The 17,069-nt window shown below is 60.8% G+C and overlaps 2 protein-coding genes and 1 long non-coding RNA gene across 3 annotated transcripts; 1 reads left to right on the forward strand and 2 right to left on the reverse strand.

Moving 5' to 3' along the window:
- The first annotated feature begins 2,673 nt into the window (after window positions 1-2,673).
- Window positions 2,674-8,985, forward strand: FSTL3 (follistatin like 3). The gene is made up of 5 exons (XM_031436848.2): window positions 2,674-2,851; window positions 4,208-4,393; window positions 6,527-6,742; window positions 7,435-7,662; window positions 7,753-8,985. The coding sequence occupies exons 1-5, from the start codon at window positions 2,749-2,751 to the stop codon at window positions 7,806-7,808; spliced, it is 789 nt and encodes a 262-aa protein (XP_031292708.1). The 5' UTR covers window positions 2,674-2,748; the 3' UTR covers window positions 7,809-8,985.
- LOC135319448 (uncharacterized) lies at window positions 4,252-6,582 on the reverse strand. Its single transcript, XR_010378035.1, has 3 exons — window positions 6,475-6,582; window positions 4,785-5,740; window positions 4,252-4,385 (listed from the first exon to the last, which is right to left on the reverse strand). It is a non-coding gene; the product is annotated as an uncharacterized LOC135319448 (long non-coding RNA).
- Window positions 8,986-9,453: 468 nt separating the features above from the next.
- Window positions 9,454-14,184, reverse strand: PRSS57 (serine protease 57). Its single transcript, XM_010985280.3, has 5 exons — window positions 14,038-14,184; window positions 13,579-13,792; window positions 12,919-13,063; window positions 10,976-11,239; window positions 9,454-9,860 (listed from the first exon to the last, which is right to left on the reverse strand). The coding sequence occupies exons 1-5, from the start codon at window positions 14,114-14,116 to the stop codon at window positions 9,696-9,698; spliced, it is 867 nt and encodes a 288-aa protein (XP_010983582.3). The 5' UTR covers window positions 14,117-14,184; the 3' UTR covers window positions 9,454-9,695.
- Between the last annotated feature and the right edge of the window lie 2,885 nt (window positions 14,185-17,069).

A 17,069-nucleotide genomic window follows, 5' to 3' on the forward strand; every position in this document is an offset into this window, starting at 1 on the left:
CAATTTGGTGGCTTAAAACAACACACATTTTTCTCTTCCAGTTTTGGGGGTCAGGAGTCCAACGTGGGTCTCCCTGAACTAAAATCAAGGTATTGGCGGAGCTGTGTTCCTTCCTGGAGGCTCCAGGGGAGAATCTGTTCCTGGCCTTTTCCAGCTTCGAGAGGCCGCCCACATTCCTTGGCTGGAGGCCTCTTCCTCCATCTTCAAAGCCAAAAACGGCAGGTCAAGTCCTCCTGTTACATCTCGCCGACCATAGAGGGAAAGGTTTCCACTTTCAAGGATCCTGTGATGACACTGGGCCCACCCAGGGAACCCATGATCCTTTTCCCACCCAAATGTCCTCAGCGTAATCTTAGCTGCCAAGTCCTTCTGCCTTGAACGGTAGTGACATATTCACAGGGTCCCGGGACTAGGACACAAACGTCTCAGGGGGTCTGTATTCAGGCTTTCTCTTACTTGTGGCACAAATAGCCCATTACTTCCTTTCCCATGTCCCCTCCCCACACAGTTCAGTCTACGTCAATCTAAATGTCCTCTTCTGAGGGCGGAGGGTATAGCTCAGTGGCAGAGCACATGCCTAGCATGCACAAGGTCTTGGGTTCAATCCTTAGTACCTCCATTAAAAATAAATAAATAGAAACCTAATTACCTCCTCCCTTCCCCCCCCAAATTAATAAATATATAAAATTTTTAAAAAACCAAACTTTAAAAAAAAGTCCTTTTCTGAGAAGTCTGCCTTGATCTTCCCAGGCTGGGTCAGGTCCAGCATCCTCCATCACAGCTCTGATTACTTTGGACTGTCACTGTCTATCCACCAGGGTGGTGAACAGGGGCCACAGGGAGTCGTGGTGGGGGTCTGAGCTACAGAGGAGCCTTACAGCAGGCACCTGGGGTGGGAATCGGGTTGCAAGGCTGGGTCAGGATGAAATGGGGAAAACAAATGGGAGATATTAACAAGAGGACCCCCCAAGAGGGCCAGCGACTTGCTGAGGTCACCCAGTGCACAGCCTCTGGGTTGGGGGGACATATCAGGAAGGGGAGCAGGAGTCTGCTGGCTGCTGGCCACCGTTTCGAACCCACACCAGGCTGACAATGGCCCTTTTATTTGCACAGCCCAGGACGGGGTGGCCGAGCCATGGTGTAGTCAGGTCCTGGCCAAGGTCAAGCTGTCCAGCCCCAGCACACCCTTGGTGAGAACACAGGGTCTCATTCCTGCTTCATTTCCCAACCAGGGGAGAATCCCCTTGGACTGTCAGAGGCCAAGGCCAGGTCAAGACAGTTGGGAGCCCTTCCTCAGCGTGGCTAGGAAGTAATGTGGCCCTTGGCCACAGGACTGGGGGACACGGGCCAGGCTGGGCAGCTAAGGTAGAGGAACGGGTCTGGCCGTGGTGTCTGCCAACAGCAGAGGGTAGGCTGTGCCTTCAGCGACCCTCTGTTTCTACACTTGGGGAGGGGGCAGAGGCAGGAATGGGCAGATGATGAGGCATCAGTGGCCCTGGGAGATAACCAATTGCTCTCAATCATTTTTATTTTCCTAAAAGCATTTACCACTCTTTGAAGTTATATATTAATTTGTTTGTCTATGTATTTTGCTGTCTATGGCCTCTTCAAACCATGGGCTCAGTGAGGACAAGACTGGATCTGCCTTGGTCAATCTGATACCCCAGCAGCCCCCAACAGTCCCTGTCACCAGGAGATGGTCATTAATTATTTCTTAGAAACACAAACATGGAGGGGCTGCCCAGGAGCCATGAGTAGGTTGAGATGCTCTCACGGTTTGGGAGGCCCCCAAGATGGAAGGGATCACTCCAAAATAGGAAAAGCATCCTGCTGCACTGAGGCCCCAGTGGACTCCATGCTCCCCAGGCCCATCCCGATGTCACCATCGTAAATTGTGGGAAACCCAGGATTCCAGGGTGGCTGAGAACAGGGAGCACTGAACCTTCGAGAAGAGGAGCCAGGAGGCTCTTGTTGATGTGGCCTGGGGAGTTTGGTACAGTCTCCGGGGTGTGAGGGGCAGAGGCCAGGCACACGCTGGGCACTTTGGAAGTCTGGTGGTGTGATCACTGCCGTCTGAAATGTTGTGGGGACCACTTGCGTCTCTGGGGCTCTCTGCCACGCGCCTCCGCTGCTGTCTGCCCTGCAGCATCTCCCCCTCAACCTGTTCACACCCAGCTGTGCCCGCAGGCTCCAGAGGCCAGGTGGCCAGCTGGGTGGCCTGAGCAGGGAACAGCTGGGCCTGAGGTCCCCGAGTGTGTGGGTGTGTAGGGACGGGGAGGACGGGCCAGGAGCCCAGACCACAGTTGGGTCACACAAATGACCACATGTAAACCACGACGTGGTGTACAGGCTTGCAGACGTGCTCCCCGTGGTCACCAGTTTGCTCAGCCCTACAGCAGAAGTCCCCTCAAACGCAGGGCGACACCTCGAACTCACACCCCCAGGGCCGGCTCCGAGGTCTGACCCCCCGCCCTACACCAGCTGGCGCCCACATCGCGCGCGACACTGCCCCGGGCCCAGCCGTTCACGCGCCCCGCCCCGGCCCGCCGGCCCCGCCCCGCCCGCAGCCAGCGGGACCTTTATAGGGAGTGCCGGCCGCGCGCTGGAAGTCGGTGCCGCCGCCCTCCCTGCCGCCCGCCCGCCGCCCGTCACCCGTCACCCGCCGCCCGCAAGTCAAACGCGGGGGCCGCTGCCGCCGCCGCCGCCGCCGCCGCCGCCGCCGCCACCGCCTCCGCGTCTGCGTTCGCCATGCGTCCCGGGGCGCCGGGGCCACTGTGGCCACTGCCCTGGGGGGCCCTGGCATGGGCCGTGGGCTTCGTGGGCTCCGTGGGCTCGGGGGACCCCGCGCCCGGTGAGTGGGGCGGCCGGAAGGGGCGGGCGGGGCGGGCCACCCACGTGGGCCTGCCTGGAATGCGGGTCCCGGGAGGCGAGGTCGAGGGGGACAGCGGCGGTGGCAGCTGGGGGCCGAGAGAGGATCCCTGGCCACTGCAGGTTCAATCAGGGAGGGCTTGGGGCTCCCCTCTCCTGGGCCCCAAAAGGCCTTAAGGAGGGTCAGCAGGAGGTTAGATGTGACTCCTTCACAATTTATTGGCAAGAATCTGGTCACAATGACTGGTGACATTTATTGAGCGCTTAGTGTCTACCTCTTCCCTCTTGGAATTTGTGCAACAGCTGGATAGCGTGGGTCCTTTTATGCCTGTTTTCCAGAGGGGAAAACTGAGGCACAGAGTCATACAGCTTGTAACCTTGTAACGAGCAAAGCTGGGATCTGAACTGGGATCATCTGGGTCCCGACGCCCCAGAGGCTGGGCGGGGCAGCTGGACTCGGGACCTCTAGCTGGGGTCTCCGATCTTCCCTGGGTCTGGCTTAGGCCGACAGGTGATTGGAATCCCATACCTGCCACTTGTTGTGGGGACGCCAGGGAAGTCACATCTCCACTCCTGGCCTCAGTTTCCCCTTTTATAAGGTGGTACCAAGGTGCTGGGTCCCCAGAACTGGTCCCTGGGAGGTACTCAGACAGCGCCTGGGAGCCCGTGAGCTCCCTAGAATGGGGGCTGTGGCAACTCCTTACCCCCACTTAACAGCGCAGAAACGGAGAGCCATCTGCCCCCCACCCGACCCTGCAGCCCCACCCCAGCCTCACACTGAGGGGAGAGCCAAGCCCCCTCCCCGAAGGCCGCATCCCCGGGGAGACGGTGAGCTCATGCAAAGGGAATGTTCCCAAGTTGGAGTGAGTAAGAGGCGGGCCAGGCGAGGGGGGGCTGCCGGTTGAGGGGGCTCCGCGTGCCCTCGGGCGCTGTCTAGACAGAGGGCAGAGGCGGGAGAGGCGGCCCCAGGGCCCACTGACCCTGACAGTCCAGCTCTGGGCATTTGACTGGTTGGGCATGATGCCAGGCCCGGGCTGGGGGCCTGGAGCCAGGGGGGAGAGCTTCCTGGGATGGGTGGGGGTTGGTGGTGGAGCAGTGTAGGGTCCGGAGTGCAGAGAGGAGGAAGGATCCCTAAAGAATCTGGACCCAGGTGGGGACACCTGTGCATTCTCTGCCCCTCCTTCCCAGGTTGGGGGCAGATCATCCACTCTGTGATGACTGAGCACCGACTGTGTGCATCCCTGCAACCCAGGAGCCTGTGGGAGGGCAAGGCCTGGGTGTGGGGAGGGGCACAGGAGGGCCCCCCTGGCCAGGTAGGAACTGCCTTCCATGTCCACAGGTGGTGTCTGCTGGCTCCAGCAGGGCCGAGAGGCCACCTGCAGCCTGGTGCTGAAAACCGACGTGAGCCGAGCTGAGTGCTGTGCCTCTGGCAACATTGACACTGCCTGGTCCAACTTCACCCACCCGGAGAACAAGATCAGCCTCCTGGGTTTCCTGGGGCTCGTCCACTGCCTGCCCTGCAAAGGTGAGACCCTGGGTGTCAGCCACAGGCCAGAGTCACTGCGGCCAAAGGCGGGACTGCTGAGAGTGAGCTCTCCATCTTGGGGGGATGAGGAGCTAGAGACTGCCGGCCAGAGCACCATGGAGGGGATCACAGGCTCAGAGAGGGGTGGGGGCCTTCAGGTTTCCAGGCCTCAGACTCCCTCAGCTGAGGATTCAGGAAGCTCTGAGGACTCCCCAGTCTGGTTTCCTGCCTCTAGGCCCTTGCTCACAAGAAGTTCTCTGCTTGGGTGGCCTTTCCCACCTGCACTCCACCTGGGGGAAGAGCACTCACCCCTAACTCTGAGGAAGGTGGATTTTCCCCCAACTGGCCGTTTGGGTTTGTGACCCCACATGTAGTGTTCCCAAACACTTACTGCCCTTCATGCCTCAGATTCTGGGGTCCGCAAGGTAGGGCCGCAGCTGCAGTTTAGCAAACATGTGCCTTCTGTGAAATGCTGCGTCCTCCATCAGACTAGGAGCTCTCTGAAGGCAGAATGAATAAATGACTAAGTCAAGACATATTCTCCACCCCGGAGAAGGGATGGGAACTCTCCTAGCCTCCTGTGCAAGGCTGAACCTGCAAGGACCCACCGGGAACATGTGGGAATGACTTGAAGGAGGTGGGCTTTAGAGCCGGGGTGTTGGGGTACAATTAGGAGTTTGCCAGCTGGGGATAGTATGGGGGAGAGCATCAGCAGAGATCATGGCCTGGGACTGGACCCTGGTGGGTGGGGTCAGGAAAGGGGAACAGGAAGGAGGCTAGAGCTGAGGGCTTTGTGATTAATCCCAGATCAGCCTGGCTGGGTGGTCCTGAACTCAACTGCCATGTGCCTTGGCTCCCTCCAGAAGCCGTTATGGCTTCTGGGAGGACAGACTTCAGAAAATGCCTGGACTGGGCATAAGATGGCCCAGGACACCCTCCCCCCCACCTCATCTGGCCTTGGGGACAGGAACTTAGCCCTGCCACTTCCGTTCCCGCTTGCGTGAAGCCGCCCGGGGGAGCGTTTCCAGATGTGCGTGTGGGCGGGCAGCGTGGGAGGCGCCCAGGTGCGGCCCACATGCCCTGGCAGAGGGACATGAGGGGTGTGGGCTAGTCTCTTAGGAGCATCTGTCATCTTATGCTCGCCCTGTAAGGTGGGTTTCCCCCATCAGCCCCACTTTACACACCCAGAAACTGAGGCCGAAATGTGAACTCGAGCTCAGGGTAGGCCCTCCAGATCCACCAGCCACAGAACTGGGGGTGCACAGGGTCTGGACTGGAGTTCTCACGCTGAGGTGCCCTGGCTCGCTCTCCTCTACTTAGCTGTGACGAGGCCTCAGTTTCCCCCGTCTGCAAAATGACAACAAAACGGTACCACTTTGTGGGGGCAGTAGGGAGGCTGAACTGAACCTGAGAGGCGAGAAGCAGCCATTAGTGGGGCTTGAGTGGGGGCGGGGACCCCGGGGAGAGAGACTTAACCCTAGCCAGACCTGTTTCCCTACCTGAGAAATGGGACTGCGGGGGGTGGTAATCCCTGGTTCGGAGGGCTCGGGCTGTGGAAGGCCCCCTCTCCAGGAAATGAGCCTCAGACCAGGCCGATGCCGCGCCCTCCCCGACGCCTCCTCCGGGGAGGTCCTGGCAGGCACCGGGAACAGACGCTGCCCGTCCTCCCCGGACCCGCGCCTGGACGGGGTGGAGCCCCCCGGGCTGACGCAGCTGGCCCCCCACCGGCCTTCCCAGAAACGCGCGTAAATCAGGAAACAGACGTCAGCCCGAGCGGGTTGCCCAGCTGCGGAGCGAGAACCGGACCGGGGGTGGAAGCCTTTTTCTGGACCTCCAGATATCGGGCAGAGACCCTCTCCCCGCCCACACTGAGCCCCACCTCTCGACAGAGGCCCCAGCCCCAGAAGCAGTAGCGAGCCCTGGTCCACTCGGGCTATGGCTGAATCTCACCCCTAACGGATCCTGACCCTATACCACAAACCAGTCCCCTGCCCCTTGCGCCTGGGCTCCGGACCGCCCCCCTCTCCGGCCCGGCCTCTATCCCTCATAACAGGAGGCGGGGGCGCGAGGGCTTCGAGGACCTCGGGCCTCCGCCGCGCGCTGCAGCCCACGCGTGCGTCCTTGTGTCCACAGATTCGTGCGAAGGCGTGGAGTGCGGCCCCGGCAAGACCTGCCGCATGCTGGGGGGCCGTCCACGCTGCGAGTGCGCGCCCGACTGCGCGGGGCTCCCGGCGCGCCTGCAGGTCTGCGGCTCGGACGGCGCCACCTACCGCGACGAGTGCGAGCTGCGCGCCGCGCGCTGCCGCGGCCACCCGGACCTGCGCGTCATGTACCCGGGCCGCTGCCGCAGTACGTTGGAGCCGGGCCTGCGGGAGGGGTGGGGCCCCCGGGCCTGAGTGTCCTGTGAGAGGCAGCCGCTACAGCACGTCGGGGCGGGGCCCGAAGGGCGGGGCGCGAAGCAGGGCCGCCCAGACCTGCGTGTGCTCTACCGGCGATGCTGCCGCAGTGCGCGGGGGCGGGGCCTTGGCAGGAAGGGGGCGGGGTCTAAAGCCCAGGGGCCTATGATAGGTCTCGCTTATATGGGCGGGGCTTATGGTAGGCGGGGCCTAGATGCCGAGCGCGTGGGCGGAGCCTAGCAAAGGGAGCCTGTACTTCCAAGACAGTGTCACTGGCTTAGGTCTTTTTTTTTTTAATTGACGTATAGTCAGTTTACAATGTTGTATCAACTTCTGGTGTACAGCTGCATTAGGTCTTTTGTGGGGTCGGGAATGAGGAAGAGTTGGGTTCAGGTTTGGAAAGGGGGGTTCTGGGCCTCATGGGGCGAGAGATATAGGTGTCTCGAAGGGGCTTGTTGGTGCAGTCAGAGGGAGCGGAGGACTGATGGTGGATCTTGAGGGTGTAGGCGTGGCTCGCGCAGGGGCTCTGGTGCAACCAGGGGGGCGGGTCTGAGAGGGGGACCGGGTGTGGGCGGGGTCGCAGCGGGGGCGGTGCCTGGGGCCGAGCCTGGACCCTGACTCGCCCCGGCGCCCCCACCCCCGCAGAATCGTGCGCGCACGTGGTGTGCCTGCGGCCACAGTCATGTGTGGTAGACCAGACGGGCAGCGCACACTGCGTGGTGTGTCGCGCGGCGCCCTGCCCCGCGCCCTCCAGCCCTGGCCAGGAGCTCTGTGGCAACAACAACGTCACCTATATGTCCTCGTGCCACCTCCGCCAAGCCACCTGCTTCCTGGGCCGCTCCATTGGCGTGCGCCACCCGGGCAGCTGTGCAGGTGCGGCGCGGGGCGGGGTGCAATGGCGGAGTCCTGTCCCCAGCGCCTCTCCGCGCCCCCGTTTCACTTTTCATCCCTCCCGTTCTGCAGGCACCCCTGAGCAGTTAGATGCCGAGTCGGAGGAGGAGGAGGAGAACTTTGTGTGAGCCCGTGGGGCCGGCCTGGGCCTGGCGTTCAAGGCCTTCCCGTTTTATTTATTGCCACAGCAGAGTCTAATTTATGTCCCACGGACACTTCCCAGAGCCTGGACCGCGACCATTTCGGGAGCCCTAGTGCCCGCCCTCCCCACTTGACGACACTTGGAAGAATTGAGGGAAAGAGGCCTGGGAGCAGGGCTGGTGGGAGGGGCCTCACCCCAGGCCCCCGGATACCACGCTTCTACTCCCTTGGGGGTAACTCTGTTAATTATCACTGCCACCAAGAGGGCTGGGGATTCCCTGCCAGCAGTTAATGAAGCAGCACCCTGGCCTTCTAGAACAGGGACCAGGGGATGAGGAGGTGATTCGCAGCCTGGGTGTGTGTAGCTGAGCATGCCCAGATACCCCAGACAGGCCAAGGAAGCAACCACTGTCCCCCACCAGCCCAAGGGTACCCAAGGAGCTTACCTTCCCCCTGCCTCCAATTCCCCCATATGTCCTGTGAAGTCCCCTGAGAGAAATCTAGCTTGATCCCAGGGCCAGGGGCACTGTCTGCCTCCTGACACAGGCCTTGGTCGTGAAGCAGCCAGCATCCGCCCAGAGCAGGGCACCATGTCCAGCGGTGCCCAGTTCTCTTGGCGTGGGACCTGGTGGGGCCTACAAGCCCCTGCTCACCCACTGGCCCAGGGTAGGGTGTAGATAACAAGATCTACCGCACACCCGGCACCCCGGAGCAGTGTGTCCAAGGGGCATCCCCAGTGCCCGCTGCCCTGTCCACAGATGAGGTCCAGACCTAGGACCCCTCAGTCCCTCGTGTCCTGCCCTGGCCCGGCCTCTAGGCCCAGTTCCCAGGACCCTCCCTGCCTGCCAGCTGGATGCTGGCCTTGGGCCGATTTACTCCATCCAGTTCGCTCCATCCGATAACCTGGGCTCTTGCTGCATCCCCTGCCTGTGCCTGTGTGTAGACTAGGTGCTCAGACAGGAGGGGGGTGCCAAGCTCCTCAAGTTTGGAGCGAGGGCAGGGGGGCAGCGGTGCTCATCCTCCCAGCTTCCAGGAAGTGCCTTACCTGTGACACCCAGAAAAGTGCCCTTGAGTAGCGGGTTCACCCGAGCCGCCCAACAAGGCAACCTCCCCTGCCCTGGGGTCCTGCCTCGCCTGCCAAAGAAATAAACACTGAAAAAGTCACTTTGGGTGTCCAGGCCTTGGTTTGCCCCTCTCTCTGAGCCTCTGTGTGCCCCACTTTGGTAGGGGGTTACCAGCCAGGGGCCTGGGGCGCCATTAGGGTGTTGCATGGGGTTTCTGGAAACATCCAGAGGAGTGACATGGGCATATGTCCTTGGACAGCTGCAACCGGTCCCTGGGCCTCAGTGCCTGCCCTCAGGCAGTGGGCAGAGCTGGGGGAGGGGGAGACAAGTAGTGGAGAGGGTCTTCACCTCATGGGGCCGGGGAGGGAAAGGGTGGTCAAGATGACTGAGGGCAGCCCAGGAAGCCACCTGGCTTAGGGTCCAGAAACAGAGGCATGGGAGGATGGAGGGGCCCCAGGTCCTGTGACTCAAGGTCCCTCAGGGAGGGAGTGGCAGAATGGCCACATGGAGGCCAAGGAGAGGCTTGGAGGAATATGGGTGGGCCCTGGAGGAAGACCATGACGTCTGGTTAGTTAGTTAACATTTTATTTGGTTATCTTGCCCTTTTTGTTTGGAACTAATGCCCCCCAAACTCGCCCCCCCACCACCAGGCTTCTCAGGGTTTGCGGACCCCATGGACCCTCTGCCCCAGCCATGGAATTTTCCAGGCCAGAGCTATTTGCATCATTAGCCCTCTCATTTGTGTACTCAGTGCTGCTGTGGTTCAGGCCACTCCTGCAGGGAGCCAGGTGGTCCTGGGTCGGGGCTGGGCTAGCGGCCGTGCGAGCCCTGTTGAACCACATCCCAGATCCAGGTCACGAAGGCCGACACTTGCGTGTACACGTCGGGGGTCTTGGGGTCACCGCACCAGAGGCCAGAGAAGGAGACAAGTCCGTGAGCCCGATTTCTGCACACCAGGGGTCCCCCAGAGTCCGCCTGGAAGAGGAGGCCAAGGTGAGGTCAGGGTCCCTCTCTAGGCTTCACTTTCCTTGAAGGAGCTGATACGTGTAAGTCTGATCAGGATCCTCCTTGCCTCAAACCCTTCCGTGACTCCCTAGTGCTCTTACAGCAAAGACTAAACTCACTGCAGCCCTCAAGGCCTTGAAGATCCAGCCCCTACACACCTGTCTGCCTTCCTCTCCCCCTCTCTCACTTGGTTCCAGCCGTGCCAGCCTGCCTTGCTGTACCTGCAGCAAACCAAGCTCACTCCTATCTCTAGGCTTTTGCATATCCTTGAGGCCTGTTACTGCCCCCTCCTGGACACCACTGGTATAGGTACATAAGGCTGCAGCACCCTGTGCAGTGCACGACCTGCACAGCTGTCCATGGCAGCCCTGTGACTGGTCTCTCTGCCTGGCATGCCTTCCCTCAGATCTTCTCAAGGCTCCTCCAAGTCTCAGCTCAAAGGAGCCCTCCTCAGAGAGGCCTCCCTGAATACTCACCCTGAAATCCCTGCTTTCTTCTCTCCCTTCACTTTCCCAGACCTATTTTCCTAATTGTCATCTGGAATCAGCTCTGAACCTGTGAAGTAGGTACTATTAGTGTTGCAGTTTTACAGATGGAGAAAGTGAGGTCCTGAGAAGTGAGGTGACTTTTCCTAGACCGCACATCTAGGAAGTGGCTCAGTCTGAATTTAGACCCAGGAAGCTGGGCTCCAGAATCTGAACCACTGTACTCTCTTGGCTGGAACAGAAGACCCCCCCCCACCGCCCCCAGCTGAGTTTCTCTGTCCACACCAGGGCCAAATTTGCCATTAATACATACAAGGTCTTAGAAGCAGGAGTTTCTTCCTTGAGATCTGTTATTGCCTCCTACTGAACACTGCTTTTAAATACACAAATCGATAGCAATTTGTGCAATGCGCAACCTGCACAGCCATACATGGCAGCCTTATGAACCTGGGCAACTCCCTGGCCTTCCATGGCCTCGGGCAAGGCCCACGTGGTCACAAGTGAGCTGGGACTTAGCCCCCAAGGCTCTGCCCAGCTCTGATCCTCTCTGTGGACCTCATTTTCCCCAGACAGGAGTCAGGCAGGCAGAGAGTATCTTACCGAGCAGAAGCCACGCCGCTGGCGGTCCTCACTGCGGGTGCAGAGCATGGCAGGGCTCAGCTGCCCCCTCCAGGAGCTGTTGCAGACGTCCAGGCCCAGCACGCAGACCTCGGCCTCCATCAGCCCAGGTGGTGGCTCCTCAAAGTCGGACACGGAGCCCCAGCCGGCCACCTTGCACCGTGTCCCGGCCCTGAGAGGCCTGGCACCCCTCCGCGGCAGCCTCAGCAGCCCCACTGCGGGACCCAAGACGGCGGAGCGGTTCAGCTGCAGGGAGAGGGCTGGGTTTAGGACTTCGCCCAGCCACCCACCACTCCTAACTGTTTACTTTTCTGGGACACCTGGTCTCTTCTTGGCCTCATGGAGAGAAATCAGTGGTGGCCATCACTGGGCTGTTAGAGGGCCCTGCTGCTTTTGCCACCATGGGCCCCCACCCATCAGGCCTCATCTCCCTCAGACCAGGACTCCGGCCTCCCCCAGCCTCCAGGCCTCCAGGCTCACCCCCTCAGCTGCCCAAAGGGTCTTTCTAGCAAGCATCTTCCCCGATCTAAGCCCTCCCTCCTCCAGCTCCTCGTTGCCCTCAAGGTAAAGCCTCTCGGCCCTCCCCTCCAGCCAGTAAATTGACCGCCATCCCCCTAGCCCACCGCCACACGTGCTCACACTTGCTCACAGTGCAACACTGTAATCTCTTGGCTAGAACAGAAGACCCCTTCAGGCTGAATCTCTCGGCAGTGCCTTCCCTATTCAGCTTTCAGCTTAGACACCACCTCCTCCAGGAAGCCTTCCCAGACTGCCAGGCTAGGACAGACACCTCCTCTGGGCTCCCACGTGCCCCTGTCAAGGCTGGTTTACCCAGCTGCCACCCTGTAGGACTGGGGGTTCCCATGGGGCAGCCTGGGGGCTGTTTGTTCATGGCTGTGTCCCTGCTGCCTAGCACACAGCTGGTGCTCAGTCAACAGTTATGGAAGGATGATTCAGGCCCCTGGTGTGGGTACTCCCTGACCTTAGGCACATCCCTGATCATCCCAGCCTCGGTCTCACCTCTGCAGCACGGGATGGGTGAACCAGAGTAGGGGGCCCAGCCTTTGGGATTTCACAGATGAGTCAAATTCACATGCGAGCTTTGGCCGCCTACACTCACTGCCCTCTTTGTATTTTGCTGCGAGAGCACCGCACCCCAGACCCTCCTGTTCCCAGGGGCCCGTGTCTGTCCTATGGATCATCTCTCCTGTTTGATTTTTCACCACATTTTGACAGCATTTTGGGGATGTTCTCTCTTTCAAGTAGAAGCCTCAGAGTGCCTGGAATTGAATTTGGGGCTCCTGGATGGGAGCTGCGGGAGGGGTGGTCCCCTGAGCAGGAGGGGCCACGTGGGGTCCAAATAGATGCACAGCTGTGGGCAGGGAGCAAAGCCACACAGAGGCCTGGGGAGGGGGAAGGGGGTGGGGTCTTTGGTGGCCCTAGAGTCCCATTTGTCAACTTTTTCAGCATGAACATTGAGCACCTGCGGTGTACCATTTCTGGCCTTAAACGAGAGCAAAATCCCTGCCCTTGAGGCTGGGAGGAGGCAGTGAACAACAGTGATGGAGCCAGTGGTGCAGGTGCTGCTAACAGGAGTGGGCAGTGCTGACACCGGAGAGGTGGGGTTAGGTGAAGAGATGGGAGATGCGGCAGAGCAGATGGTGACAACTGAGCAAAGACTTGGAAGCCACGCAGAGTCTGGGGATGGGTGCACCAGGAGGGGCACGGCCAGTGAAAAGACCCAGGGGTGGGAGCCTATTGGGAATGCTGGTAGCTCAACGAGGAAGGTGTCTGGGGGCCGAGGGGGAAAGCGTGGGAGGTGTGGAGGGCAGAGGGATGTGACCCGACTGTTTCCAGGTGTCTTTAAAACAGGTCAGGCCATTGCAGGGTGGTAGGGACAGGCTTCCCGCCCCCAGGAAGCTCACCTGTAGCAGACAGATGTCACTGGCATGAGTCGTGGGCTGGTAGTCGGGATGTGTGACAGCAGCCGAGATGCTGAACACCTGCTGTGTGGCCTCTGATGTGTTCAGGGCGTGGGCCCCCAGCACCACCAGGCCCATGTGGGGGTCTCTGCAGGTGGGGAGGGAGCACTGTGAGCGAGACTGGGGTGAGGGCTGCCCAGCATGGGCCTTGGTGTCCCTCCATCTGTGAAACCGGATTGGGGGGAGCAGGGGGGAGCAAATCCGTTTAATCCTCCTGCCAGCCGAGATGATAAGCATTGTGTTTATTACCATTCCCACCTTGATGATGGAATTAACTCCAATCACTGCTATGCTAATTACAATGCTGATAAAAATACACTGAGAGTATCACACTCACTATATTTATATTTATTATAATCCCCACCTTAATTGTAGTCTTGCCTCCAATGATTGCAGCATTAATGTTGGTGACAGTTAGAACAGCGGACTCACGATGACCGTGCCAGTTGTAGCGCTGTGGGCACAGCGGCTGCTCCTCCTGTATTTCTCCTGCTGCCCCCCCCCCACCATTGTCTGGTAAACTGGGCCCAGCTCAGAGTTCCTTCTGCACAAGCCCCTGTCTCACCCAGAGCTGGTGGGAGGAGGACCTGGGCCAGGGCTCACCGGTGGCTGAAGCAGTGGGCAGCTGAGATGACCCAGCGCGGCCGCAGCAGGAAGCCCCCACAGTGGTGCTGGCCCTCGAAGTTCACGGACGCCATGTAGGGTCGGGAATGGGGGGTCACCTCGTGGCCCCCGATGATCCGTGCCCCCCAGGAGCTCGCAGGCAGGGGTGGGCCGGGGAGAAGGGCTGATGGAGACCGCTTAGGTGCTGGCTGGGCTGGGGGAGAAAGGGGCAGAGATGGAGAGATGCAGAGCAGGGCCTGGAGTTTGCTCGGAGTGGGTCCCGACCTCACGAAACTGGGCCTGGGCCTGACCAAGACTCCAGCTGGTCCTCCTGCCCCACTCCCAGTGGAGACCTTAGAGAACAGCCTTCTGGGGGATTGAGTAGCTGCATCAGGCAGGGGCCCGCATGGGTGTACCTGGGGTTTCCCGGGCTTGGGCGGGGCAACAGGGGCGCCTCACCTGGGGGCCTCATGGGCAGCACCAGGGCAGTTGTCACAGCCAGCAGCAGGCAGTCCCGGCCTCCCACCCTGGGCCCCATGGCTGTCACAGGCTGGCGTCTCCCTTGAGAGCTCCGCAGGCCACAGCCCCCACCCTCTCTAACGGCCCAGAAAGGGGGAACTGGGCTGTGGCCTGTGGTCAGAGGCCCTGGCCCCGCCAGCAACGCCCAGTTCTGAACTGGTCCTGCCTTGGGGCTGTGGGTGGTAACCACACTGCATGGAGGCCAAGAGCCAGGGCAGTGGGGGGCGGCAAGGGGGCTCTGGCTGCCTGGCCGTGTGACCCCAGAGGTCCCTCTGCTCTCCGTGCCTCAGTTTACCCAGCACGTCCCTGCTGAGAGTGTGCGGACCTTCCCACAGCACCTGGTACACAGTTGGCTGCTGCCTCTCAGGGTTGGGAGCCAGCTCTCCGGTTGAAGGAGGTAGGGTTCCAGCCCTGCCTGTCACTGCCTGAACCTGCTTCCCCACGTGCAACCCCAGTCCCTGGAAAGCCTTGTGGCCACTGCTGTGTTTGTTGCATGTACTGAGTGTCTGCTGTATGCCGGCCTCCAGTAGGTGCTGGAGGTGGCTCACAGTGGTGTCAAGGCCCCCGCCCTCGCGGTGCTGACGGTTTTCAGGGTTGGGGGCACAGAGGCGGTGATCTGGGTCCATGGCTGAAGCGGGCACTGGTGACTCGAGAACACCAGGATTGTGGGGGTCAGTCCAGGGCCTTGAAGGAGGGGCTCAGGGGCTTCTCCTGTGGGGCCTGGGAAGCTGTGGAGGCTTTGGAGCAGGGAGGGAGTGGCAAGGCCTCGGGAGCCTAGGGGACAGGCGGGTCGGAGGCTGCGTGCCGCTTGGGAGAGGCTTTGCTGAGGCCTTGCGCCGCCTCGCCTGTCTGTCATGAAGAAGGAGGCACAGCAGAATGTCCAGGAAGCAGGCGTCCCCGCACCACATCTGGGAGAAGGACCGGGAGCTGGGGCTCACCCTGCAGAGAGAGGGTGGCCAGGGTCACGGTTAGGGGCAGAGAGAGGGTGGGCCGGTGATGCCCACCATGGGACAGAGGCTGCAGGGCGCTGGGCTGCACACATCTTGGAGCCTCGGAATGTCTCGCATGAGGCCCCTCGCCAGGCCTGGGGGACCACAGCGGCCCCCGTCAGAGCATCACCCAGCAGCATGACCGCAGGTGCAGAGTGGGTCCCTCCTGGGCAGGGCGTGGGGTTGACAGAGAAGGAGGGTGGAGCTGGAGGTGGGGAGAGATCCAGGGACAGAGACAGAGAGAGAGACAGAGAGGCAGAGATAAAGTAAGAGAGAGAGAGACAGAGGGAGAGACAGAGGAGTAACAGGAATTACAGTAAGGATGATCATGGCTGGAGGCCTCCCCAGCTCCAGGCTTTGTCCTGAGCCCGTTCACCAGCCTGGATCCTTCCCTTTCCTCTGAGGTGGGGTTGCCCTGCCTGGCCCAGCCAGCCAGGCCACCCCGAGGAGCTGGGGGTCTTGGGGTCTGGCTGGGCATCACAGAGCAGGCAGGGCACAGTCGCATACGTTGTGTGGAAGAAAGCCAGTGGACTCAGCGTGGGCCAGCTTGGGCCCCAGGACCACCCTGAAGGTGCTGAGGCTCCTGCTGCCAGAGGTGCAGGCATGGGCCGCTGAGGCTGGAGCCCTCCAGACCTGCAGCCCACCCCTCAGGCAGCCACTTGCCAGGCCACCTCATGGTGCTCAGCACCCCGGCAGCCGCAGGAGACGTCACACAGACGTGTTTCTCCCTGGCTGTAGGGGCACAATCCCACCTTTCAGGGTCCCTGTGGGGCAAGGTGGGTGAGCAAGGGCCTTCCACTGAACCCCCGAATATCGCCAGGCTCTCACACATGCCTGGCACTTGTGAGTGACTGTGAGTCTCCTGCCACTGCTGTAACGACCACCACAAACTTCGTGGCCTCAAACCACACAGATTGATTCTCCGATAGTCCTCGGGTCAGGAGTCCTGCTCAGGCCTCATGGGGCTCAATCCAGGCATGTGCAGGGGGTGTCTGTCCGGAGGCTCCAGGGAGAACCGGCTCCTGCCTCTTCCAGCTTCTAGAGGCGCCGCATCCCTGGCTCGCGGCCCCCCCTCCATCCTCACCGCCAGCAGCACAGCATCTCCGTCTCTCTCTGACTCTGACCCCCCACCTCCCACTGATGAGGACTCTGTGATGACACCAGGTCCCCTAGGAATCCAGGGTCACCTCCGTCCCAGGGACCTTAACTTAATCCCCCCCTGCAGAGTCCCTTCTGCCGTGAGAGGGGTCCGGGGACTAGAACGGGACATCGTGGGGCAGTATTTAGCCAACCTCTGTTCCCTGTGTTTCAGGGGTGTTATCATCATCCCTGCTTTACAGACAAGGAAACTGAGGCACAGCCTTGGAAACGGCAGGGAGAGGGCGAAACCCGCTGGTCTGGGAACCAGCCCTGCTGGCCTGAAGACACCTGGGTTCTAGCCCAGCGAGGCCCACTGACCAGGCCATCGCGTGTCATTCTGAGCCACTGGGTCTGCAGCGATGGTCACAGCAGCTGCAGGAATGCAGCACGGCCTGGGGCCAGGAGGAAAACAGAAACCACGAGGGCGGAGGGAGTTGTTTCTGGGGCTCGGCTAGAGCCAGGCCCCGCGTTTCCCTCTGAAGTCAATGCCTCGGTAGTGGAGGGTTCCTTGGGAGACTTTGGTAGCTCCTGTCCACTCTGGACCCAGGCCTGGGGCTGTCCTGTCACTGCTCCCCCAACCCCAGGCCTCGGTCACTTCCCCAGCCACACCCCCCTGGGGGCAGATAGGTACGAGTATTACCTGAAGCTGCAGGTGTGTGGAATACGTTCAGTCCTACAGCAACCCAAGGCTGTCAGTATTGTTTCTGTCCCCATGTTACTGACGGGGAAACAGAGGCACAGAGACGTTAAGCTCTTGACGAGGGCTGCACAGCAAGGGAGCAGTGCGGCCAGGGTTGCAGCCTCAGGCCAGCCCCTGTTGGCTCTGCCAGGGGTCGAGCCTCC

This window comes from Camelus dromedarius, chromosome 27 (genome assembly GCF_036321535.1).
Source record: "Camelus dromedarius isolate mCamDro1 chromosome 27, mCamDro1.pat, whole genome shotgun sequence".
Classification (NCBI taxonomy): domain Eukaryota; kingdom Metazoa; phylum Chordata; class Mammalia; order Artiodactyla; family Camelidae; genus Camelus; species Camelus dromedarius.